The 26,464-nt window shown below is 53.8% G+C and overlaps 1 protein-coding gene across 1 annotated transcript in view; it reads left to right on the forward strand.

Annotated features, from left to right (window-relative positions):
• The first annotated feature begins 6,296 nt into the window (after window positions 1-6,296).
• XXYLT1 (xyloside xylosyltransferase 1) overlaps window positions 6,297-26,464 on the forward strand; it is a 158,275-nt gene continuing 138,107 nt past the window's right edge. The window contains exon 1 of the mRNA XM_062210008.1: window positions 6,297-6,856. Coding sequence (XP_062065992.1) covers window positions 6,353-6,856 — 504 coding nt within the window. The 5' untranslated portion in view covers window positions 6,297-6,352. The remainder of the gene's footprint in view (window positions 6,857-26,464) is intronic.

Genomic DNA, 26,464 nt, shown 5'->3' on the forward strand with positions numbered 1-26,464 from the left:
AGGAAGATAATCATCCATAATTCTATTATCTGTGCTGCTCAAAATAGAATCATTTTAATTAGTTAAAGGGAGACAAAGCAGAGTCTAGATCCTCAGTCATATTCTCACATTTAAGAACTTAGTAGCCCCACGTAGCTAGCTGGTGATGGTTTTGAAAAGGGATGATCACGCGCCGGCGCCGCGGCTCACTAGGCTAATCCTCCGCCTTGCGGCGCCGGCACACCGGGTTCTAGTCCCGGTCGGGGCACCGATCCTGTCCCGGTTGCCCCTCTTCCAGGCCAGCTCTCTGCTGTGGCCAGGGAGTGCAGTGGAGGATGGCCCAAGTGCTTGGACCCTGCACCCCATGGGAGACCAGGATAAGTACCTGGCTCCTGCCATCGGATCAGCGTGGTGCGCCGGCGGCAGCGCGCTACCGCGGCGGCCATTGGAGGGTGAACCAACGGCAAAAGGAAGACCTTTCTCTCTGTCTCTCTCTCACTGTCCACTCTGCCTGTCAAAAAAAAAAAAAAAGAAAAGAAAAAAGAAAAGGGATGATCACAGAGTAGCTGTCATCACAGGAAGTTCTGTTGGACAGTGCCAAGAGAGAAACTTCTTTCTTGGCATGTAAAACCTGCTTTCTTTACACATGATCTTCCCTATATAGACCTTTGGGTTTGTGTATTTATAGAATTATTCAGCAGGATCCTACTGTTTTATTAATCTGCTTCCTTCAGTTGATAAGACTGTAAAAAATTTTTATTGAAAATTTCAAATGTGTATAAGAGTAAAGAGAAGAATATTCATATCCATCGGCTCCTGGCTAGCATTGTTTTATTGATGCTGTCACCTACTATTCCCCTCCTTGGATTTTATTTTTTAACCAAATCCCAGATACTTCACCCAAAAACTATCCAGTATTTATCTCTTTTTTTTTTTTTTTTTTGACAGGCAGAGTGGACAGTGAGAGAGAGAGAGAGACAGAGAGAAAGGTCTTCCTTTGCCGTTGGTTCACCCTTCAGTGGCCGCCGTGGCCAGCGTGCTGCGGCCGGCGCACCGCGCTGATCCGAAGGCAGGAGCCAGGTGCTTCTCCTGGTCTCCCATGGGGTGCAGGGCCCAAGCACTTGAGCCATCCTACACTGCACTCCCGGGCCACAGCAGAGAGCTGGCCTGGAAGAGGGGCAACCGGGACAGAATCCGGTGCCCCGACCGGGACTAGAACCCGGTGTGCCAGCGCCACAGGCGGAGGATTAGCCTGTTGAGCTGTGGCGCCAGCTCAGTATTTATCTCTTAAAAAAGAATCATACACTTCCTTAAACTTTAAAGATAAAGTCATTGGGCCATCATTGTAGCATAATGGGTAAAGCTGCTGCTTGCCTAGCTGGCTCTCATACAGGTGCCAGTTTGTGTCTTGGCTGTTTCACTTCCGATCCAGCTCCCTGCTGTTGGTCTGGGAAAGGCAGAGGAAGATGGCCCAGGTATTTGGGTCCCTGCCATTCACGTGGGAGACCTGGAAGAAGCTCCTGGCTCCTGGCTTCGGCCTGGCCCCGCTCTGGCTGTTGTAGCCATTTGGGGGGTGAACCAGCAGATGGAAGATTCCCTCCCTCCCTCCCTCCCTTCTTTCCTTCCTTCCTTCCTTCCAGATTTTATTTATTTATTTGAGAGGTTACAGAGAGAGAGACAGAGATAGAGAGAAAGGCCTTCCATCCGTTGATTCACTCCCCAAATGGTTGCAATGGTGAGAACTGGGCTGACCTGAAGCCAGAAGCTTCCTCCAGGTTATCTACAACAGGTACAGGGGCCCAAGCACTTGGGCCATCCTGTACTGCTTTTCCATGCCATAGCAGAGAGCTGAATTGGAAGAAGAGTGGCCGGGACACAGACTGGTGCTCATATGGGATGCCAGCACTGCTGTAGCCTGCTACATCACAGTGCTGGCCCCTGTAACTATTAACTTTTAAATAAATAAATATTAAAAAAAAAACTGTAATCAGTGTTCATATTTTCCTATCTCCAATGTGATTTTTTACAGATAGATTATTCAAATCAATCGCATATGTTCCATATACTACAGTTGGCTAATATGTCTAGTGAGTCTAATCTATAGGTTTTTCCCTCCATTATCCTAAAACATTTCTACTTGCAGTTTGTTGAATATACCACTTTGAGTGATTGCATTGTTAATCACTTAATTGATGAATATTTGATTCCAGTTTTTGCCCTCAGAAACCTGCCTCTGCTATATCCTAGTGCTAAATATTTTAGTAGATTATAAGTTATTTCCTTAGGATCAATTCATAGAAAGGAACGTGCTGTTTCTGTGGGCTGGTAATATCTTGAGGTACATTTAATGTGGTATTGTTAGATAATAAAAGTAGACCTCCCTCTTGGTCCGAACCTTTGGGTCTTGTGTTCTTGTAGCAGAAACAGGAGGGAGCAGAGTAGGAGATAAGGTGGCCCTTGGGAATCTGTCATTGAGGATGGGACCTAGTCCTGACACTGGATGAGAAGGTTTTTAGAAACCATTCATGTAGGCATTGACATGTAAACCAAGTCTAAGGCGGAAGGAATAGGTTGGACAGTTTGTCCAACTTCACAAATGTGCTCATTACACAACAGGAAACACCAATTACCAAATCTCTTCTGGTCAGAAATCAGAGAAGTTGAAGTTAGAACTGAAGGGTTATTTGCTCACCACAGTTCTTTGTCCACTTAACCATGTTTTGATTCACCCAGATACGTCAATTTTATGCTGAGAAAACTGCACATAGCATCATATGACACACTGCATACTTTTTCTTGTCTGTGTCCTGCTAGAACACATGCTCTCTGAGGGCAGAGATTTTAATTTTTTTATATCCCTAGGTGTTATTTTAGTTGGTATGTAGTAGGCACCCAATGTGCATTGAATAAATGGCTGGCTATCTTTTTTTAAAAAGATATTATTATTTATTTTTAAAAGATATTGTTTACTTATTTAAAAATTTTATTTATTTAAATTTATTATTTGTTATTTATTTGAGTTACAGAAATAGAGGGAGAGATACCGAGAGAGATCTTACATCTACTGGTTCACTCCCCAAATGGCTGCAATGGCTAGGGCTGGGCCAGGCCAAAGCCTGAAACTCTGTCGGGGTCTCCCATGTGGCTGCAGGGACACAAGGACTTAGGTTATCTTCTGCTGCTTTCCCAAGTACATTATCAGAAAACTGGGTGGGAAGTGGCGCAGCCCGTACTTGAACTGGCACCCATTGGGGATACCGGCATCGTAGGCCGTGGCTATACCGGCTGCGCCACAGTGTCTGTCCCTGGCTGACTATCTTGAACTACTGTTTCAGTTTCCAGTGAACAATTTACTTCAGAAGGTGTAACATTACCTTTTCTTTATGGGCAAAGAGCTGGGAATGATAATCTACCAATGGAAATAAAACTAGCCTGAGTATTTTCCTGATTTACTATGTAATGTTGTTATTCCTATGTAATATTGTTATTCCACAAATCCTAGGAGTCAGTGATCTTAAAAAGTTCTCAAAAAATTTTGTTGAATAAACCCTAGAATAAGTGGCAGAAGGGCTGGCGCTGTGGCTCAACAGGCTAATCCTCCGCCTTCTGGCACTGGCACACCGGGTTCTAGTTCCTGTTGGGGCGCCGGATTCTATCTCGGCTGCCCCTCTTCCAGGCCAGCTCTCTGCTGTGGCCAGGGAGTGCAGTGGAGGATGGCCCAAGTGCTTGGGCCCTGCACCCACATGGGAGACCAGGAGAATCACCTGGCTCCTGCCATCGGATCAGCGCCGGCCGCAGTGGCCATTGGAGGGTGAACCAACGGCAAAAAGGAAGACCTTTCTCTCTGTTTCTCTCTCTCACTATCCAGTCTGCCTGTCAAAAAAAAAAAAAGTGGCAGAAGAAAATAATACCTTGTTGATATAGATGTAATTTATTAATAATTAGAATGTTTATTTTTTTAAAGTTTAAGATGTGTTTACATTTTTAAAAATTTTAAGATTTATTATATTTATTTAAAAGAGTTAGAGGTAGAGCCAGAGAGAGAGAGAGGTCTTCCATACACTGGTTCACAACCCAAATGGCGGCAACAGCCAGAGATGAGTTGAGGTGATCCAAAGCCAGGAGCCAGGAACTTCTTCCAGGTCTCCCATGTGAGCGCAGGGGCCCAAGGACTCAGGCCATCTTCTGCTGCTTTCCCAGGCCATGGTAGAGAGCTGGATTGGAAGTGGAGCAGCTTGGACTCTATAACTGGCATCCATATGGGATGTCGGTGCTACAGGCCAGTGCTTTAACCCATTGTGCCACAGTGCTGGCCCCATTAGAATGTAATAAAAGCTATAGATATTGCTACGGAAATTCTGGAAGACATGTATTAATGGCTTAATAGAGATTTGGAGTTGAGTATTTATGAATACTCCAGAAAAGCTGCAGGTGCTAAATTATTATTGTACATGTTGGATACTTAGGCTTTAAAGGTTTGGTGTCTGTAGCATACTTTATTATTTCTGAAGCATTAACCACAGTTATAATTTTTTAAAAATGATTTATTTATTTGAAAATGCAGAGTTAGGGAGAGACACAGAGAAAGAAATCTTCCATGCACTGGTTCACTCCCCAGATGGCTTCTTAGAACGCCATCTGGGCCTCCCATGTGGTGCGGGGGCGGGAGCACTGGGGCCATCTTCTGCTTTCCCAGGCACTTTAGCAGGTAGGTGGATTGCAAGCGGAGGTGGCAGGGCTCCAACCGGCACTCAAATGGGATGTTAGCATTACTAGGCGGCAGCTTCAGCAGCAGCAGCACAATGCCTGCCCCTTGCAATGCTTTTCATCCTTTTTCTCATAACCCTTTGAGGCAGACACTAGTATTAGCTCCATTTTACATATGGTGTAATTGCAGTTCAGGGTGATTAAGTAACTTGCCTAAGGCTAACAACTTACAGTGGCATAGCTCATGTTCCAGCCTGGACTGTCCACTCCAGAGCTTGCTCTCTTAACCAGAGTTGGGTGCTGAAACAGAGCTGGAATAACTGGTTTTAAAAAGCTTGGGTCTGGGGAAGCAGTAAGACTTGGATTGAGATTATGGCTCCCTTATGTGCTGATTAGACTTGGGTAATTAAATCTGCATTTCCTTGAATATAAAATACTTCTACCTCATAGTGTTGTCTGTTACTGTTTTGTTTTGTTTTGTTTTTTTCTTTTCAAAACGAGTTGTACGTATTGAACTTGTTAGGCCTGTTTCAGCTGCAACTGAAAGGAGCAAGTGTTAAGAATGAGATGAGAGACTGGCATTGTGGCTTCAGTGGCTGCCTGGGATGCCTGTGATCCAGTCCCACCTAAGACTTCTGATCTAGCATCCTGTTACTGTGCACCCTGGGAGACAGCAGGCCATGTCAAGTACTTGGGTGGGTGGAGAGTTTCTGGCTCCTGGCTTCAGCTCCTGGCTCTGGGTGCTACGGGCATTTGGGGAGTGAACTGACCGCTGGAAGGCTGATCTCTCGCTTTCAAATACAGTAAAGTTTAATAGATGAATTGTAGTTCTGGGAAAGGTGGGTTTCACTCACACTTTGAGAAGTAATGACATGGCATCACAAACTGGTAAGAGATCAGTCTGTGTATTCGTCCATGCACTTTGACTTCTTTCAAACATGCAAACTACTTGTCCATGGTTAATTCAACACTATCGTATACCATCAATTTAAAGAAGATCGAAATTAATGAGTTTCCGGTTGGCCGTGTCCAGCTCGAGGATCCAAACTGCCGTTGGCTGTGTGTGGGCAAGTTACTGAGCCTCGGTTAAGGCCCTTTGTAAAGTGTGGAGGTCGGTCTGAAAACCATAAAGGAACAGATCTCAGGCGTTACTCGGCGGGGACTCTGAGAATGACCGCGAGGTCCCCCCTGCTGGCAGCCCCCTCTGCCGCTGGCCAGGGAGGCAATTTCCACCGCACTACTAGGACCGTGCTAGCTTAAATCCCCGAGCCCCATTCACGATGCGTAAAGCCTCCAGGAAATCAGGAAAGACGCAGGGTTCAGGAGACAAAACTTCTCCCTCTTACTGCATCCAGGAGAGTGCTAACCAAAGGTTCCTTTCAGGCCCAGAGGAGGCGTCTAGCCTCCGGTGCCGGGCACGTCGCAGCGCCGGTTCTCAGCCCACCCGCCAACCCTCCGGCTGTCAATCCCTCTGAACCTAGGACCCAGGGGCTTCCGGGTACGCCCCGACCCCGCCTCCCCGCGCACCAGCGCCCGCCATTGGCTGTGCGCGGCTCGACCCCGCCTCCACAATGGCCGCCGCCTGCCGCCGCGGCCCCTAAGAGGCTGCGGGGTTGCTGGTCTCCACGAGCCATTCCCGGCTGCTGGGGCCGCCTGCTCGTGGCGCATGGGTCTTCTCCTAGGCGGGTCCCCATGCGCTCGGGCCATGGCGCGCTTGGGCGCTGTGCGCTCCCACTACTGCGCGCTGCTGCTGGCCGCGGCGCTTGCCGTCTGTGCCTTCTACTACCTGGGCTCGGGCCGGGAGACCTTCTCCAGCGCCACCAAGAGGCTGAAGGAAGCCCGCGCCGGGGCCCCCGCCGCGCCCTCGCCGCCTGCGCCGGAGCTGGCGCGCGGCTCTGTGGCGCCGGCAGCGGGCGCCAAGGCCAAGAGCCTGGAGGGCGGCGGGGCCGGGCCGGTGGACTACCACCTGCTGATGATGTTCACCAAGGCGGAGCACAATGCTGCGCTGCAGTCCAAGGCCCGCGTTGCGCTGCGCTCGCTGCTGCGCCTCGCCAAGTTCGAGGCGCACGAGGTACTTAACCTGCACTTCGTGAGCGAGGAGGCCAGTCGCGAGGTGGCCAAGGGCCTGCTGCGGGAGCTACTGCCGCCCGCCGCCGGCTTCAAGTGCAAGGTGAGCGGGGCCACAGCTGGGGGCTCCTGGCGGGTGGCCCACGCCCTCCTGGATACCGTGCTGCGCGCTCCTGGTACAGCTGCCGGCAACAGCGGAAGGGGCTTCGTCGCCCTCCGCACTTGCAACGCCGGCGGCAGCCCAACGCCCGCAGCCCAGCTCTAAATGTAGCCTGCCGGAGGCCTCGTCCGGGGGCGTGTCCCCGGGCCAGACGCGCTCGGCTGGTGCAGGAGGGGAGTGAGGGGTTCCTAGGCCGCCTTGCTTTCCTCTCCCACGTGAAGCGCTGCCCAGGGTGCGTGAACACGCCCCCATTGGACGGCGTGGCAGGGTTCAGTGGCGCCTTCGGAGTCTGCTCCTCGTTTTTTGCCCCTCTGAGGACGGAACTGACCATTTGAGGGCACCAGCTGTTACCCCGTCACGTTCAGTTCCGCAGGGCCTTGGTGAGGCTCCTAAGGTATCTCAGTCGGATCTGGCCACACTTCGCGCGAACCGTCTCATTTCCTCTCTGGTGCCCTCTTCTGCCGTTAAGGGTCGTGAATCCATTCAGAGAAAGCGCCGCTTCCTCCAGCTGAGCCAGGGGAAGCTCTGAGAGGTCGCAGTGGGATGAGCTGGGGAGAGCAGAGCTGGCCACCTTGTCCTGGGCTGGGCCGTCAGGTCATCTCACGTGCCTGGCTCTGCTTGGCTGAGACTCGTGTGAATTGCCTCCATCAGATGGTTGCCTCCTTTTGACCTAAAAGTTACACAGAGGGGATCTAAGGTCGGATTTTTGGATAGGAGTGGAAGGTGGGCATAAAGAATGGAGACTGATGTGAGTGGGGGGAGGGCGGTGCCAGTGATTTGGCCAGGTGGGTAGCTCAGGGGAGCCGCTGCCAGGATTCTGCAGGGTCCCACGGTCTGCCGTGGCTCCTTGTGGCCTGTGGAGTCAAGCCTCAATTTCTTGGTAGGGCTGTCTGTGTTGTGAGTCCGACCCTCCGTCTGGCTTTGTCTTTTCTCCTTCCTCTGCATGCACCTATCATCTTTTTTTTTTTTTTAAGACTTATTTATTTAATTGACAGTCACAGAGAGAGAAAGAGAGGCAGAGAGAAGGAGAGGCAGAGAGAGAGGTCTTCCATTTGCTGGTTCACTCCCCAATTGTCCACAACGGCTGAAGCTGTGCTGATCCGAAGCCAGGAGCCAGGAGCTTCTTCCAGGTGTCTCACGTGGGTGCAGGGGCCCAAGGACTTGGGCCATCTTCTACTGCTTTCCCAGGCCAAAGCAGAGAGCTGGATCAGAAGTGGAGCAGCCGGGACTAGAACCTGTGCCCATATGGGATGCCGGCGTTTCAGGCCAGGGCATTAACCCGCTGTGCCACAGCGCTGGCCCCTGCACCTTACATCTTAAATACACCTTTGCATGGGCTGTGCTCTGTCTGGGGTGTTCCTCCCTGCTCTTAGCTTTCACCTCCCCTGAGAATGCCTCTAGATTCTGGGGATGGTCCGTGTCCAGCCCTCCATAGCCCTCCATTCCTGCTCTCCCCCATAATATCCCATGTCAGTGTTTTTCCCTTTGTGTCACAGTTGCCCTTTCTAGGAGAGCATTTTTCTCTTTCCTGATAGGCCCAGAGGACAGTTTACTCCCAGGGAGAACTGGCTGGGAGTTAGGAGGAGGAAGGCAGCCCCTTAGCTGCCCGTGGACAGATGAACCTGTTAGGAGCATTCCCCGTGGTCAGGGAACGGTCTGAACTTCGTGCTGTAGAAGTCTGAGAATCCAGGTCCTGGAGCTCGTGGCTGGGGAGCCTGGTCCCAGTGTCTGACCTGGGGTTTTTCAGCCTGGAGCCCATTCCCATTGAGCTAATTGGAATCTCTGGAGGTGGGGCCTGGCAGCCAGTCCAAGGTAAAGCTTAGGATCCTACCTAGTGTTTGAGAAATTCTTCAACAGTCCAGGGAAGACCAGTGGGTGCCCTTGGCCGTATCTGGGATTTGACCAGGTCGCCAGGCACCACCTGAACACCAGCATTGTCAGCTTATCGCCTTCAGCCTGGGCCTGCTCCTGGCCATTGCCAGGACTCTCCCCTCCCCTTACCCTGAGCGGTAGGCACAGCTCTTGCTGCAGCCCCAGTGCTTTCTGGCTGTCATGCAACTGCTTCTGTCCTCCCCACCCTCAGGGGTCTCTGTCTCTCTTCATTTCCAAGTCTTGCCCATCTATAGTACTCTCCACTCCTGGGAATGGCCCAAGGAGCCCCCAGCTGAAAGCTGTGGCATCTTGTCTTTCCCTCTTGTACCTCCCTGGTGGTGACTCAATCCTGCCTGATCATCCATCCCCGAGCAGGATGCCTGCTACATAGTCGGCACCAGAAATATGGTCCCGGGGGAGGGGAGGGTCTAGGCTTGGCCCAGGCTCCTGCCTTCACAGAGGACTTTCCTGTCCTTTGCTGGGCGGTCTGGCAGCTGCAGCCCCCACGGCAGGTGCACAGATGGCTGCTGATGGCCTGTGGGAACCAGTCTGTCTCCTGCTGAGGCACAGGGTACTTCTAGCCAGAGGCTGTGGGCAGGTCAGAGTATATCAGTCCTCCATCAAGTCACTCCTCCTCATTTTCAGTTAATATCTTGTGACTGTTTTTCCTTTGTGATAAAAGGTGTTCTTCTTCTTTTAAGGGGTGATTCTAAAAGATTCCCTGTGTTTGTGACTTAACTCTTTCTTTGGTTGGGAATATTCCTGAAAAGAGTGTTTCACACGTGCCCTTCCCCGTGCCCACCATAGCTGGTGCCTGGCCTGCAGTTCTCAGCTCAAGTGTTAGTCCTTGGTAAACGTTCCCGGAGCCCCCTTCTTTCATGCCATTCATTCCAGGGGTATTTATAGAATCATTGAATTAATCCGACTTCTCTTCAATGCTCCATCCCTAGCATTTGATGTTACGCCTCACGTGTGAGTGAGTGAGTGAGAATTGCTTTCCAGTCCTGACGGGGAAGAAGGAAACTAGAGATTCTCACCCAGCTTGCATCCGAGCTGGAAGGGGCTTCCCGTAGCACAACAGGTGAGGCGAGGAGACGGTCCAAGCCACCCGGGAGCTCCTGGCTCGGCGGGGCTGGGCTGCTTCCCTGTTCCCTGTCGGAGCACGGCTGCCTCTCTCCCAGCGCATGCTGATTTCCTGTGTCCTTGGGAAGAAGGCAGCTCGAGCTGCCCACCCAGCCGTCCGGGACATGGCACTGTGCCCGCTCCCAGAGCTTGCTTCTCGGGCTTCTGCTTCCTCGTCCTCCTCTTCCTCCTCTTCCTCCTCTTCCTCCTCTTCTTCCTCTTCCTCACCCTACTCACTCCCTTCCCCTCCTTTTTTCCTATCCCCTCTCCCTCCCTATCTTCCTCCTCCTCCTCTCCTTGCCATTTTCAAGTGACACAGAAACACCTTTTAGTAGCAGTGGCTACAAAATGAGATCCTAGAACATGGCCGGTGAGCTTAGATTGTATTTGGTTGTGGGCATCCTTCAGTGTCCCTAGGGGTTTGGTCCAGGATCCCCTCTCAGTTACCAAAACTTGTGGATGCCCAAGTCCCTTAGGTAAAGTGGCATGGGAGGGGAAGGTATGCTTGTGTATACTCTCTGTACAGTCTCCTGGGTAGATCGTCTCTGGATTCTAAGACCTGATAGAACGTATGCATAACAGTTATGTAACTGCGGTGTTTGGGGGACAATGACAGGAGAAACAGTCGGTGCGTGTACAGTACAGATGCAGTTTTTTTTCTGAATTTTTTTCATCTGAGGTGGATTGAATCCACGGAGACAGAGGGCTGACTGGAATTCAAGATTAGCCAAAAACAATTCCCTGCACCACAACAGTCTTGACTGTTGCTGAGAGCCTTCCAGAATCTCCGGGTTCTCTCTTAACAGTACGGAGGTGTTTATCAAACATCCGAACCTGCTGTGCTGCAGGCGCCAACACAGCAGCTGTGCTAGTCTCTACAATAAGTCCATTTGCCAACTGGGCCAGAGTCGCCTGGGCTCACGGGGTGGCAGTAGCACGCGGAACCTGTGCCAGTGTGTGGTCAGCGTCTCGCGAGAGGGCCGGGGAGTGTATTTGGGTGGAGCTGGGCAGGCAGCGTGGGGGTTGCCGCCGGGGCTCTCCTGCTTCCCTCTCGGGCTCACTTGGGGCATCCTCAGGCATTCTGGAACCAGCTCTCTTTCTTCCAGGCTGTCGGGGCCTGCCGACCTGGGAAAGGCCGCTGTGTCCACTGGTTAAGGTGCTGCTTTACCACGTCATCCTGCCCTCCTGCGGCTCTCGGCTTCCCATCACCCCACTGCCATCCCCAGTTGTTCCAGCGTCCTGCACCCCTCGCCGCGGGCTGCAGCCTCCTCGGGCAGCCGCTCTCCTCCCTGGGCTCTTGGATAGCCAGTGCCCGCTCAGGGAGCTTTGCGCTGGCCGGCTGCCCGAGGCATCCCGTCCTTGGAAAGCGTGGGTTGGGACCTGCCTCTTCGGTCAGGACAGATGGCGAAACCCAGGACTCAGTTTCTCATCTGAGTGAGGCCCAGGGCTCAGCATTCCCTTGGTCCTCGGGGGCTTCTCTTTCCCTGTCCCTGGAGGTGGCCCCTGCCTTGCTGGTCCACAGTGGCTGCTTGAGCTGTAGCGCTCCGTCAGCTGGGTACTTCCGTGTCTTGCTTTGTGTCCAGTCTCCTGACATGGTTCCACTCCGCTGACTTCTGGGAAAATCAGCACGCTGAGCAGGCTTCAAAGCCCTTCCCGTGGCTCCACACAGGACCTGGCAACAGGTCATCCCGCCTTCCCCACGGTAGCTGGCTCCCTGCAAGCGTTGCGTCTTGTGGTGCCAGCCCTGTGCCGTCCCCAGTTCCCAGCCCACATGTTTGCTTTCTGGAAAGGTCCCCACGCGGCCCTCTTGCTTCCCGGTCCCTGTGTGCTTCCTTTGCAGCTCATCTTCGTGTGTTCATTTCAGCAGGTGCTGTGGTCGCTCAGCCCGTGCCCAGCACTATTCTGGGTGCGTGTGAGCAGAGCGGGCCCTGCCCTCGTGGACCTGCCACCTGTGGTTCACGGAGCATCTGTCTAAGGTGGGCTTTGAACACACGTGAAGTGGGGTGTGAAGGGGGCAGAGCTGTGTTGACAAAGCAGAAGGGGACAGGGCATGTGTGGCCTCGAGGGTGGGCCGCTGGTGGCTGTTCTGCATAGGTGCTCAGGTGACCTGGGAGCAGAGATGGAAGGAGTGAGCTCCCTGGCTGAGAGCCGGCTTCAGTGAGAAGTGCAGGCATGGGGGCGTCAGGTGGGAGTGTGCCATGCCTGTGGGAGTGGCCAGCTTACATGCCTGTTTGCACCTCTCTCTCCCCCCCACTAGACTATGGTCTCAGTGAAGGCCACCCCTTGCCCACCTTTGTCCATGCCGAAATTTAGGGGAGCCCCATAGATCCCCATCCCTATTTCTGCTGAGTTCCAGGCGATGGACATGGTGGGCAAGCAGCCCGCTCCCCTGGAACACAGGATCCAGACTTTGGCGGGACACTGGCTCTGCCGGCCGGAGGTTCTGGAACAAGGCCGGGGAGGGCCGGGGCAGGCCTTCCTCTTGCCCCGGAAGGAAGAGTGGTGCGCCTAGTGGGCAGGAGCGTGGGGGGAGCAAGGGGCCACAGCCCCAGTGCAGTAGGAGTGTCTTCCATGTCCATGTGGAGCTGTGGAGGTGGAGGTGCCCCACCGGGCCCCCACTCCCACGTGGACGTGGACGGCGCATGTGGTTCCTGTGTACTGCCAACGTGTGCTCTGGAGATAGAGCAACCCAGCCTCGGGCTCCAGCTCCGGAGGAGGGCGAGAGGGGGTGGGAGAGGGGACGTGAGCGGCCGTGGACCACAGTATCGCAGGGGCACCTGGAACCGATCTCTGGGGGATCCCGAGGGTCGGTAAGATGGGGCCTCAGCTCCTCACAGGGCCCCAGTGTGACCCCGAAGCTGCTTGTTCCAGGAAGTCTCTGGCGACCTGGCGCCGGCGCTGGTGGTGCGATCAGTCACTCAGCTCTCACTGCGGCAGGCGCCTGCACCGACTGAAACTTGGGAATAGGTTGTGGCAGTGGCAGTCTGGGAAAGAGGTGGTCAAAGAAACGTGGCCGGAAGTGAGAGCAGCTCTTCGTAAAGAGGCTGATCTTTTATTTTTATTTATTTATTTATTTTGTGAACAAGTTTTACGAAACTACATTTGCAGCAGTATTGATACACACAGACATTTTTTTTTGTTGTGTCTTTGTTTCTTTTTTTTTTAACTTTAGCTCCCATATGTGAGGGAGAACATGTGGTATTTGTCTTTTTGTGTCTGGCTTATTTCACTCCACATGATGAGACTGATACTTTATATGACAGTATTTGGAGAATGGTGCATTTAACAGTGGCGCTCTTTGAAATTATAACATGCTCATGAAAACAAGCAGTTTAATAGTTCATGTGCCAATGTACATTTCTCATGTAAAACTTTATAATTGTGGATCTCTACAAAATAACTTTGTATAGTTTTATATCGAATATAATAAGCATAATCCCACAAGTACAAACACAAGTTGATAGAAAATATGGTTAAAAGCTTATTTCGGTGCAAAAATTGAAACCCATCCATTTTAGTCATAATCCACATTTTTGGTGAATTCTCTGAAGACTCCTCACATGGATTTCAAAAAATTTTGCACCAAAATAAACTTAATAACCAACTTCCTGAAGATTCTTCCTTTTTTATTTAAAAATTTTTTTTTTGAAAGGCAGAGTTACAAACAGAGATAGATAGAGAAAGAGAGAGAGAGAGAGAGAGAGAGAGAGAGGTCTTCAAGCCCCTAGTTCACTCCCCAAATGCTGTAACAACTGGGGTTGACCAGGCTGAAGCCAGAAGCTTCTTCTGGGTCTCCCATGTGGGTGCAGGGGCCCAAGCACTTGGGCCATCCTCCACTGCTTTTCCTGGCACATTAGGAGGGAGCTAGATTGGAAGTGGAGCAGCTGGGACTTGAACTGGCATCCATATGGGATGCTGGCACTGCAGGCTGGGGCTTTAACCCACTGCGCCCCAGCCCCAGCCCCTTGAAGGGCTCTGTTATGTGTTAGAATTAGAAGGCAAAGCCCCTAGTGGATGCCGGCGATCATGCTAAGGATGCGATGCACTGACACGTGGGTCGTCTGTAAGTTCTCTGGGAGCCTCAGCGCGTGGATGAGGTGCTCCAGCCTTGGGCATCGGTGATTCCTCCTGACTTCTGGACTGTTCTTCGTTCTTACAGGCCATTTTGAAAAAGATGGACGTTTTTGTTTTTTTGCCATAAAAAAGTAGAGCTGTAACTAACACCTTAAAATCTACTCCTTTGAAGTGTACGGTTCAGTGGTTTGTAGCATATTTATCACGCTGTTCATTAATTTGAGAACATTTTCAGACCTGTTCCTCTGTCCCCTACACCCGGAAACCACCAGTCTGCTTGTCTCTATTCTGGACATTTAATATCAGTGTGCTGACCCACGTGTGGCCTTGGTGTCTGGCTTCCGCCATGTTGCATGTTGTTCTGAAGACCCGTGTCGTAGCACATGTGTGTGTGTGGGGGGGCTTTATCCCTTTTCCTGCTTGTGTAATACTCGCTGGAATGTAGTCCCACACAATCCACTGGTCCTTGGTGGACACTGGCATTGTGTCCGCTCTGTGGCTGTTATGAGAGGTGTTGCAGTGCATGCTGGCTTATCAGTTCCGTTCTCAGATGCCCGGGGTGCGGCCTGGTAGTGGAATGGCTGGGTCCTATGTCAACTTTGACCTTTTGAGGAACTGTCAGGCTCCTTTCTGAAATAGCTGCTCCAGCGTCTCCTCCTGCGAGCAGCTTCTCCACATCCTTACCGCACTTGCTGTGTCCAAAAGCTTATTTATTTATTTGAAAGAGCGATGTCGGGGAGGGGGGAGATATCGTTTATCCACTGACTCACTCCCTACGTGGCCACAATGGACAGGGCTAGGCCAGGCCCACATGGCTGCAATGGCCAGGCATGGGCCAGGCAGAAGCCAGGAGCTGTGCACTCCATGTGGGTCTCCCAGGTGGGTGGCATGGGCACTTGGGCCATTTTCCGCTACTTTCCCAGGGAGCTGGATCAGAAGTGGAGCAGCCAGGACTCATATGGCATGCTGGCATTACTGGCGGTAGCTTAACTCGCTGTGCCACACACTGGCCCTGTCTTTTATTGTAGCTCTTCTCCTGTGTGGGAAGTGGTGTTCCTTTGTGGGCTTGATTTACATTTCCCTAATGAGTTGATTGCTAAGGACAGTTGCTCACATGCATTTGGTATTTTTGTTTGTAGTTATTTTTCTTAAATGGATTTATTTTATTTATTTGAAAGGTAGGGTGACAGAGAGGAGATCTTCCATCTGCGGGTTCACTTCTAAAATGGCCAAAACAGCTGAGGCTGGGCCAGGTGGAAGCCAGGAGCCTAGAACTGCATGCCAGCCTCTCCTGTGGGTGCAGGGGCCCAAGCACTTGGGCCGTCTTCCACTGCTTTCCCAGGTGCATTAGCAGGGAGCTGGGTCGGAAGCAGAGCAGCCTGGACTTGAACCCGTGCTTCCATACAGGATCCAGTGTTGCAGGAGGTGGCTTAACCTGCTGCGCCACAACTCCAGCCCTTTGGTATTTTTCTTAACTGCTGACCAAAGCGCGTTTTTTTTTTTTTTTTTTTTTTGACAGGCAGAGTGGACAGTGAGAGAGAGAGAGAGAGAGAGAAAGGTCTTCCTTTGCCGTTGGTTCACCCTCCAATGGCGGCCGCGGCCGGCGCACCGCGCTGATCCGATGGCAGGAGCCAGGTGCTTCTCCTGGTCTCCCATGGGGTGCAGGGCCCAAGGACTTGGGCCATCCTCCACTGCACTCCCTGGCCACAGCAGAGAGCTGGCCTGGAAGAGGGGCAACCGGGACTAGAACCCGGCTCCCCAACCGGGACTAGAACCAGGTGTGCCGGCGCCGCAAGGCGGAGGATTAGCCCAGTGAGCAGCGGCGCCGGCCCCAAAGCGCTTTTTACAAGAACACCAGCCACCTCCACCTCCACGCTTCCTTCCCCACCTTTAGAGGACGGCTCTGGAAATGTGCGTATTCGGAGGCCGGGTCTGGAAATGGCTGATGTGTACAGTGACGCTACAAGGGAGTGTGCATCCTGTGGAGACCCCAAGAGGAGAATAATGGCGAGGAGCTGGGCAGGAACCTGTGCTTGCTCCACACCTCGCGGGATGGTGGCGACTAGAGGAGGGGCCAGGTGGGGTGGCCCGGTGCCGGGGCTGAGCCGGCCCAGCCCACCTCGCCAGCCGCCGGCCCTTGCGCTTGCCCTGGGCACAGCCTCGGAGCCCTGCTTGGCTTGCTCACCGACAGGGAGGCAGTGCTGGGGCAGCCAGGTTTGCCCTTCTGCCCTGAGGAGCTTCCCGGGGCCGGGCCGGGCGCGGCGCTCCGCGTGGCCGCTTGGGGGCGCCGCGGGCCCGCGTTTGCGCTCCGGGACCCGAGGGTCTGCCAAGCTGTCGCCCTAAGTCCCTGCTCTTCCTTCTCGGCGCGCCCCCTTGTGTTTAGGAAGGGGCCGGGATCAAAGGAGTCGGAGAGCCGTTCTGAGCGTTCACTTCCTCCCCCCTGCTTTGAAAACCCTGCGGCCCCTGCCTGGCGCTGTCCGACTCCCCCACCTGGGGTCCCTGCCACCCAAGGGGCTTATGCTTCCTGGTGAGAGTGGGTGTGCCGGAGGTGGCATGGCGTCACCGCCCCTCACTCTTCCCCCAGGCCACAGGGGCCTTTTCCCTGGGGTCCCTGGGCGGAGCAGCAACCCCACCCCCACCCCCATTCAGTTCCGAGCCAGGCCCTGTCAGCTGGCCGGAAGCCTGCTGTGAACTTAATGTGTTTTAAATGAGAGCCATTTGTTTTATTTATTAGGGTGATTACTACTAAGCAGCCTGATTAGGCCATGCTCTGGAGGTGTCCAGGACTGTGCAGGTCCGGCCCAGGCTGGAGAACAGGTCCCCTCACCCGGGGACGCGCCCTGCTCCTCGCTGGGCTTACCCCTGCCTGGGAGATACCCCAGACCTGGGTGTAGTGGGTGTAACCCTCCGAGCCCCGCCCAGCACAGGGAGCCCAGCCCGGGTTGGGCACCCGGACCCCTGAGTCCAGTTCTGGGACGCACATTGTACTTTCCAGCCAGTGGAGGGTGCTGCCGTCTTGCAAGACGCGTGCTGCCGGCCTTATTTCAGGGTGTCCTGCTGTCCTGATGGTTCCTCCTCCACACCCCCCCCCCCCCAAACCGCAGGGCTCCGCCCCCTGTCCTGCAGCGTTGGCAGGGCGTGGTGAGCTCTGGGCCCTGCTCTGGGTCTCCCCCCTCGGCGGAGCCCAGCCTGGGTGCTGGGGCAGGTCCCGCAGTGTCCCAGAGTCCCTGTGCTTTGCGGCGCCTGAGGGGGTCTGGAGGGTCCCGCGTTTTCTGCACAATGGAATCTCCTCTGTGAAGTTTCCATCGTTTCTAGAAAGCTCTAATTGTTACAGTGAGTGAACCCGGAGCATGTCTGATGTTCTGTTTACCTCTTCTTAATGGTTTTTGATTTGTTTCTTGGTCTGATTGCTCACACAGGTTGTTTGTACTCTTTTTGGCCCTCGGGCAAATGAAAACTGCAAAGGATTTAAAGAGGGCCAGGCCATCCTAGTCACCCTCCGTGGGGTCCCTGTGGCTCAATACTGAAAGCTGAGAGGTGTCCAGAGGGCCAGGTCACCGCGGCAGGCCGAGGCTGAGCTCCTGAGACCTGCCCAGGGTGGTGGTCTGCGAGGTTGCTCTGGCAGGTGGTCAGGTGGATCAGTCACTGCTTGAAAAGCCCGTGCAGGATCAGGCATGGTGCCAGTTTTGCTGGGGTCCTCGGGGCCCCTGCTGTTGGGCAGGGGATTCCAGTGTGCCTGGGCCTGCTCTGCCAGGATGGAGATGCCGCTGGCTGTGGGAGCCAGGCAACGCAGAGCACGCGCATCCATGGTGAATTGGTAGGTAGGACCTGCCCATCTTTGATGTGGTGGAAGTGAGACAGTGGGGTAGTGTCTGTTCCTGGCAGGAGACTCACAGCCAGAGACGGGGCAGAGCGGGGCCATGGGGACAGGGGCGAGCCTTCTGGGCAGGAGGGCAGAACAGGAGCTGCAGGTGACAGCAGAGCCCTGTCCACCTGGTGTCCAGGGGCCTCACCCCTGGAGCTGTGTCCCCCACCACTTCACAGCCCTCTTCCGGGAGCACTCACCCCCCCCCCCTTTTTTTTTGTTAAAGATTTATTTTTATTTATATGAAAGGCAGAGTGACAGGGAGAGACAGAGAAAGAGATCTTCTACCTGCTGGTTCACTGCCCAGATGGCCGCAGTGGGCTGGAAGCCAGGAGCCTGGAACTCCATCTGGGTCTCCCACATGGGTATAGGGGACCAAGGACATGGGCCACCTTCCGCTGCTTTCCTGGGTGCATTAGCAGGAGGCTGGACTGGAAGTGGAGCAGCGAGGGCTCAAACTGGCACCCATCCCTCTCCTCTTTACCTGAGCGACTCCATCACCCTTTCAGGTGAAGCTCTGTGGGTGCCAGCTGTGTGGGGATCCACCCTTGAGCGATCACTCCACCCTGGCTGCCCCTACAGCCCCCCGGTCCCCATGTGCTGAGCCCAGGCCCTCGGCAAGTGGCTGGAGAGCAGGGCTGTCATTTCCCTCTGTCCTCCAGGCATAGGCACAGGAGCAGCCCACGGACACCCCTTGGGCGTGCCTCTCGGGCCTGTAGCATGTGATTGTAAGAATCCAGCCTGCAACCAGCCAGGCATATTCACTTTTTAAAAAAAAATTTTTTTTTAATTTATTTGAAAGAGTTACAGAGAGGCAGAAGCAGAGAGAGAGGTCTTCCATCTACTGGTTCACTCCCCAGATGGCCACAAGGGCTGGAGCTGCGCTGATCCAAAGCCAGGAGCCAGGAGCTTCTTCTGGGTATCCCATGCGTGTGCAGGGGCCCAAGGACTTGGGCCATCTTCTACTGCTTTCCCAGGCCATAGCAGAGAGCTGGATCGGAAGAGGAGCAGCTGGGACTAGAACTGGCGCCCATATGGGATGCCGGCACTTCAAGCCAGGGCTTTAACCCACTGCACCATAGCACCGGCCCTGATTCATGTGTTTTAGAGACTTCTTTCCGGGTTTGGGAACTACTCCCTGTGCTCCACTAAGAAATCCTGGTGCTGGGCTGGGGGGTTGGGGGAAGGGGAGGGCTTTGCTGGCCTCTCTCACCCCAGACAGCCTGGTGGGAGGGGCAAGAGTGGGCCCCTGATCCGAGCTGAGCCCCAGCTGGTGAGCAGTATCCCATGGGCCTTCCGGCTTTGCCTCTGGGAGGTCACTCTCAGCTGAGTTCTAGGTCTTTCTCTCACCCTGGCTTCTGGTGTCAGGGCTTTGCGGTGTCTCTGAGGCTCAGTGTCTCATCTGTGAGCTGGGTAGAGATGTTCCAGAATGGAGCAGGCTGTCGCAGCAGTGTGGGAGGTCAGGCAGCTGCCGAGGGACTTCAGGAGGCGGGTGCACCTTGAAGCTGTTGTTCTCCTGTTTTTGGGCCAGTCCCTGCACTGACCCTTTCCTCTCCTCGCTGCTCACTCTCCTTAGGGACTCTGGGAGATACTGGTGCACCTGTGATGGCTGCTGGGAGCCGGACTGCAGCCCACCCTGGGGGTGAGGTGAGAATCAGATGCCTGTCGTCAATCCCAGGGAGAGTGACCGTGGCCACTATGGACCAGATCCTCCTTAGCTCTCCTGTTCATTCCTAGAGCAGTCAGTCCGGGAGGGGAGCGGTCTTGTCCCCTAGGAAGAGGTCGCATGGATGGGGATCCCGGGCCCAGAGCAGGTTTAGTGGCAACCGGGAAGGGGCTGAGCTGGGGTGCGAACCCCCATTTCAGGGTTCTGAGTTGCTGTGCCCTGATGCCCATGATGCCCGCGTGTTCTGTGCTCTGTGACAGCTGGGCTCGCCCCAGGAGTGTTCCCACAGGGCTCCCGTGCCTGCTGCTCCGTGGGGCCCTGCACATGTGAGCTTTTCCCCTTGTCAGCTGGTGGGGGCAGCAGGGAGCTGTGAGGAGTGGAGTGGGGTGGGGGGCCCAGAGCCTGTAAGGAGCTCCTTCAGGTGCTGTTCCCTAGAAGTAGCTGGATCCCCCTATCTAAAACTGTCATTAAATTTTGAGAAAGCAAGACAGAGAGAGAGAAAGAGAGCGTGAGCTCCCATTTCCTGATTGACTCTCCAAATGCCCAGAGCAATGAGGTTTGCACTATGCTGAAGCCAGGAGCTGAGAATTCAACCTGGAGCCCCATGTGGATGGCAGGGACCCAGCGTCTTGAGCATCATCCGCTGCCTCCCAGGCCTGAGCCGCGAGGCGCGTCCTGGCGTAGTAGAAGTTTCACGCTGGCCAGTAGAGGCTGGGGCTTGGGTCCTGGTCGGTCACTGCTGAGTCCCGGCCAGAGTCCCGGGTTCCTGGGCGCCTGCTGGGGTCTGGCTCTGCCTGTGGTCTTGCTCATGAGGGGCTTGCTGGTGTGGGCCTGCCCAGCCAGGATAGGGGGCTGATAGGGCAAGCAGGGCCCTGTGGGGCATGGCACGTGCTGCCCAGCCTCTGTTCCCCGTCCCGTGGCTGGCAACCAGCAGCACTCCCCGGAGCTGTCACGATGCGTGTTTGGCCCCCGTGTCCTAGGCTGGGGCCCCCTTGTGCGGTGGGGAATGGACGGCTAAGTGGCCAGCTGGGTTTGGTGAGCGGTATTGCAGGGAACGCTGAGCAGGTGGCTCTGTCAGCTCTCTCGTCTCGGCTACCCAAGAGCTTGGGTCAGAAACCAGAGCAAAAACTGAGGGGGGTTCTATAGCGACTGCTGTCGGAGAGCGGAGCCCTTTCGGAACTCACGCATTCCTCTTGCTTTAGGCGGAAGCAGCGGGCTGTGGGAAGTGAAATGTGACCTCGCGTTTAACCTCCCGATTCCTGGAGCTGTTGACTTCTGAGCCCGACTCTGTGACGTGTGTGGCATCTGGATTTGATTTGTGGAAATCTTCAGGGGATTTGCTGTGGCCTGGAATTGTGCGAGGGAGATTTCAGCGCCCAGGACCACATTCAGCTCTGTGGACCCGACTTGGGCCCAGGGCAGTGGGGTGGGGAAGGGGGACTGTGGGCGGAAGGGGTCCCCGTGGGGTGAATGTCATCGCCATCTCCCCATCTTGCTTTCCTGTCTTGTGCTGTGGTTCTATGGCTGTAGCATCCGTGGTTGTCAGTTTTTTTTTTCTAAGTCTTTCTGAGGTTTGATCTTTCACACTATAAATAATGCCACAGGCACTTCTGTGTGCCATGCTTCTTTGTTTGTTTGTTTGCATTGTTCTGGATTCTTCCTGAGGAGTGCTGTAGCCCTGGCTGGTCCTGTGTGAGAATGAGAACCTGGAGTCCAGCTGGTTAGATAGTAGTTAGCAGTAGCTTCTCTCCTTGGTTTTCAGTATAAAACGTTTTGCCTGTTAATGTATACGGCCCAGTATCTCAGTCTGTGTTCTGTTCTTTAGAATACCCACTTAGAAAGAAAAGAGATTGATTTAGGCTCAAGGTTCTAGAGGCAGCACAGTCCCGGGGCGTGGTGCTGGTGTCTCTCCACTTGCCCTGAGGGCCTCATGCACCTTAACTTGGCATGGGAAACACAGGGCAAGCCACACCCTGCGCCAGAGGGTACAGGGGGCAGGACTCCGGCAACAGCTGACCCACCCTGGAGAAGGGTCAGTTCACCTGTGACAGTCCCGCCCCAGGACCCAAGCTCCTCCCACAAAGCCCCAACTCCCCACCTGAAGTATTTGGCCTCAATGGGAGTTTCTGCTTGGAGGGACAGTATTCAGCCCAGAGCTCTCAGGTTACCTTCTCTCCCCTTGTGTGGCATCTTATTTTTTGTACATTAAATAATGAAACAAAGCAGAGACATAAAAAACATAACAGACATCTCTATTTCTACTATATAGATTATATATATAGGTGACTATTATATATATAGATGATAACCTTTTGGTGTGTTTACCTCAGATTATTTTATACTAGATTAAAAATCTTTTTAAAAACTTATTTGGAAGGCAGAGAGAGAGAGAGATCTCATCCACTGGTTCACTCCGCACATGCCTGCAACCATCCTGGCTGGCCAGGCCGGAGCCAGGAGGCAGTAACTCCAGGCAGGTCTCCCACCGGGTGGCAGGGACCCAGCCACCTGCGCCATCACCACGGCCCCCAGGGTATGCATTAGCAGGAAGCTGGAATGGATCAGGACTAAAGCCCAGGCACTGCCACGTGGGATATTGGTGTCCCAAGTGGAGGTTTAATTGCCGTTCCAAATGTATGTCTGTGATTATTTTTTGAAAGAAAATATTATGGGGACGGCTAAATCTCAACTCGGTTCTTCCCTGTTCTGCCTCCTCCAGAGTGGGGATTCACTAGCTCATAAGAGAAGCTGCTGTGTGCTGTAGAATTTGTGTGATTTTGTACTTTTACTAAGTATATACATATATATATGTATGTATATATATGGAGTATATACTATTGCTTTCTATATGCTTTAAGCAGTTGTATAAATGCTTTCGTGTAACCTTTTAAAAAGATTTTTAAAATATCTAATAATGTATTTGAGAGGCAGAAAAATCTCCCATCCTATGGTTCACTCCCAAAATGGTCACACTGGGCCAGGCTGAAGCCAGGACCCAGGAGTTTCATCCGGGGTCTCTCACGTGGTGCAGGGGCCGAAGCACTTGGGCCATCTTCCGCTGCTTTCCCAGGCCATCAGCAGGGAGCTGGGTGGGAGGTAGAGCAGCCGGGCCTCTTGTTGGGTGAGTGCACAGCAGGCAGCGGCTTCACCAGCTGCGCCACAACCCCAGACCTTTCTATAACCTTTTTGATGTTTCTTTTTGCACTCAGCGTTGTGGCTTTGAGATTTATCTTACTTGGTGGGTTTGTTTGGTCGTTGTAACACTGGGTAATATTTCATTGTGGTGGATGTCTGTTTACCCATTTCCCTCTGGGAGTTGGCTGAGCAGGTCCCACTTTTTTGTTACCCAGACATTGTTGTGATGGATTCCCAGGGCCACACCTGCAGGCACAGGTGCGCTGGGGTCGCCGAAGGCCCCGCACCTGGAAGGGGCCACCTGTTCCGGGTAGGGGCGTCTTGAGCTGCACAGGATCCTGCTGAGCTCTGCTCCAGCGTGGGGGCCTCTTCCCACCCCAGGGTCTCCCCAGCACTTGCTGTAGGTTCCCTTTCTTCACCTTCAAAACAGGAAGTAGAAAGTCAAGGGCAGCTTTGGAACTAGGAGGGAACTTTGAGCGCGGACTGGAGTGGCTCCTTCATCGCCCACACGTTCTGGTTGTGTGGAGGCGGGAGGTGTGGGCCAGTCTTCCCCAGGGCTCTACATCCCTGCAGTGCAGGAGAAGAGCCTCTGGCTCAGTCTGGACTCAGCTCTGAGGATCCATAACCAGCTGCGCCATCGTGTTGGCCCTCCTTGCCTGCTTCCCTCACGGGAAGGCCGTCTGGCTTGGGCTGGCTCCTTCAGGGGCTGCAGGGTAACCTGCGGGTAGCTTCCCCCAGCGCTGCCCCCACCCCCCGTTTCCCTGTCTGAAGTGCGAGGGTGGAGTCACTTCCCTGTACATGTGCCACTCACACGCTTGGTTTTTGTATTTAGACTTGAGCCTTAGGAAGCCAGCCGGTCAGGGAGGTGGTGTCGGTGGCCTGCTGCCTCCCTGTGGCGCCTTCCAACTGTGCCCGTTAGATGGACTATTCCTTCCTGTAGCTTCAGGGACTGTCCCTAGACCCCTGGGGCTTAAGGCCATTGTGGCGCAGCTTTCTTTGAGACGAACATTCCGAGTTCCGTGGAAACCATGCAGTCCTGCTGCTTTCTGAAGCATGCGGGTGTTTGCCGTACACCCACTCTGCTGGTGCCGTCCTCAGAGCAGAAGTCTGTTGGTGACAGAGGGACAGAACAGTGGGAAGTCTGCCCGGGTGGGGCTGCTGTTCTGGTGGGAAGAGGGTTAAATGAGACAGTGAAGAGGGGAGCTCCAAAGGGTTAGGTTTCATTATTTGTGCCAGGAAAAGCAAATGCATAAATTATACAGCATGCTCGCAGGTGAGTAGATTGCACAGTGTGTTAGCAGGGGAGTAGATTGTATGATATATGTTATCAGGTGAGTAGATCGTACAGCGTGTTAGCAGGTGAGTAGATTGTGTGATGTTAGGTGAGTGGATTGTATAGTGTGTTATCAGGTGAGTAGATTATATAGTCTATTCAAACACAGATGTAAGTCCAGAGCGTCAGGAGGCTATGAACAGCGTTTTTAACTCTTTTGCCTAAGATGGTGTGTGTGTAGTGTACACACGAAGGACACAGCAGGGGTGCACACCAGCAGCTCATAGGGGTGTGCACACTCAGGACATGGGGGTGTGCACACTCAGGACATGGGGGTGTGCATACTCAGGACACGGGCTTGTGCACACACAGGACAAGGGGGTGTGTACACCCAGGACATGGGGGTGTGCACACACAGGACAAGGGGTGTGCCCACTCAGGACACAGCGGTGTGTACATGTAGGACACAGTGGAGGTGTGCGCACACAGGACATGGCAGGAGTGTACACACTCAGGACACAGTGGGGGTGCGCACACACGGGACACGGTGGAAGCAGTGCCCTGGTGAGGGGCTAAAATATAGTGGTCTCCTTTACCAGCTGGGGGACACACTCTGAGACTCACTGTGGTTGCTGGAAACTGGATAGTACTGACCCCTAAAATGTGAGGTTTTTCCTAAACATACATAGCTGTGATAAAGTTTAATTTATAGAGATAGTGAGAGATTAATGAGGTAGCAAAATCGAAGAGTTGTTATTAATATGCTGAGATAAATGTTATGTGAATGTGGTCTCTCTGCTCTCTCTAATCTTATTCTACGGTGTCACCTTGGATGGGTGACTTCATTGATCAGCAACAGTCGCCTCCCTTGTAGAGGGCATGGTCCCGGCCAGGAGTAGATGAGCTCATGTTTGTCTGCATCACTGCCGACACTGCCGACACACCTGTCATTTAATTTCCTTGTGGTCTCAGAGCAGCTGGCTGTGAGTCGCGTGTCTGCCCGGTGCGGTGTCTGCCAGCGGTGCTGCTCAGGGAAGGGCCAGGTCGGGAACATCCCCGGGCAGGTTGGGCCTCTCGAGGCCACAGGCGATTGGTGACTGGTGCTGACCTGGGGAAGCAGGGGCCAGGGCAGGGGACGCCCTCTGGAGCTCCTCCCACTCCTGGCTGCCCATACTGTGCCTGGCATTTTAGACATGCAAAAGGAGGCGACAGACGCCAGCAGAGTCTGCCAAGTCTGTGGTGGGAATGTTTGCTCCCCAGTGTTTGGCGGTGCCCTGGCACCGGCTGCAGTGTAGCTGCTTGGGGCGTAGCTTGCACCGACGCCCCTCAGCCCTCTTCCTGTGCACCTGGCCTTCCCTTGGGTGACATCTGTGAGACCTGCAGTGTTTGTGCTCATCTGTCTGGCGGTTGACACTCAGGTTGTCTGAGTTAAACTGCCCAGCCTGTGGACCTCTCAGCATTCCTAGAGGCACGGGTTCCCATCTGGGAAGTACCAGGGGGCCTCACAGCACTGCTGAGTCTGATGGGCGGAGCTTGGCAGAGCTCAGTGGAGCACTCTGGGTGCAGGGGGGTGGTGGACATGGCCAATGCTAAGGCACAGCGCTGGCTTTCAGTGGGTCAGGCCTGTGTACCCGGTGGGGTCTGAGAGCCAGTGCAGTCTCCCCACCCCTGGTCAAGGATACTGGCCTGCTTGCCCAATGGAAGCCAGAAACTGGCCAGGTGCCTCCCACAGGTGTCACAGGTCCTGGGATCATCCCCGCAGCACCCCTCCCCCCACCCACCGTGGCCCTGTGACATCAGGTGCCCGCTGCCCTGCCCTGTAGCTCCTGTTGCTGCTCCTCCCTCTGCTTTCCTTCTCTCTCCTTCCTTTTATACCCTTTTTTAGGGTGGTGGTTAGAAAACATTGTTTCAAACAAACTGACTGTTACTGCCAGGAATATTTAATAATAAAATCTAAAAAACCAATACCTTATGATTTATGGGAGAGGTGAATTGTGGAATGTGTATGCCCTCCGCACAAGGATTATTTGTTCTACAAAAATACCTTTTAGTGAGCTCTGATGAACGCTAGGACTGACTCTTCCTTTAAAAAAACAATGACAGGGAATTGGGAGCAGGAGGCGTGACTCCCTGGGGGAGGGGTCAGTGGACTGGTTGTGCTTATAGCACCCTCAGTCAAGAGTGCAAGTTCGTGTAGCCATACGGTACTGTTGCTGGGTCCTAGTCCTTTTTCCGTTGCAAGATGGAATACCTGAGCCTGGGTGATTTATAAAGAAAAAATTAGGAAGCTGGGAGGTCCAAGGTGGGAAGCTATATTTGGGGAAGATTTTTTTTTTTTCCTGGTGAGTGGCAGACAAATGGAGGGTCCACGTGCTGGCTCTTTCTCAGTTGCCTGGAACAACCCAGGCCAGGCTGAGCCCAGGAGCCAGAAACGCAAGCCAGGACTCCCTTATGGATGGCAGGGACCCCAGTTTCTCGAGCCATCACCCTGGCCACGCACGGTCCCCGTAGCAGGAAGTTGGAGTCAGGAGCTGGAGCTGGGCA

The sequence above is a fragment of the Lepus europaeus genome, chromosome 2, assembly GCF_033115175.1.
Source record: "Lepus europaeus isolate LE1 chromosome 2, mLepTim1.pri, whole genome shotgun sequence".
Lineage (NCBI taxonomy): Eukaryota > Metazoa > Chordata > Mammalia > Lagomorpha > Leporidae > Lepus > Lepus europaeus.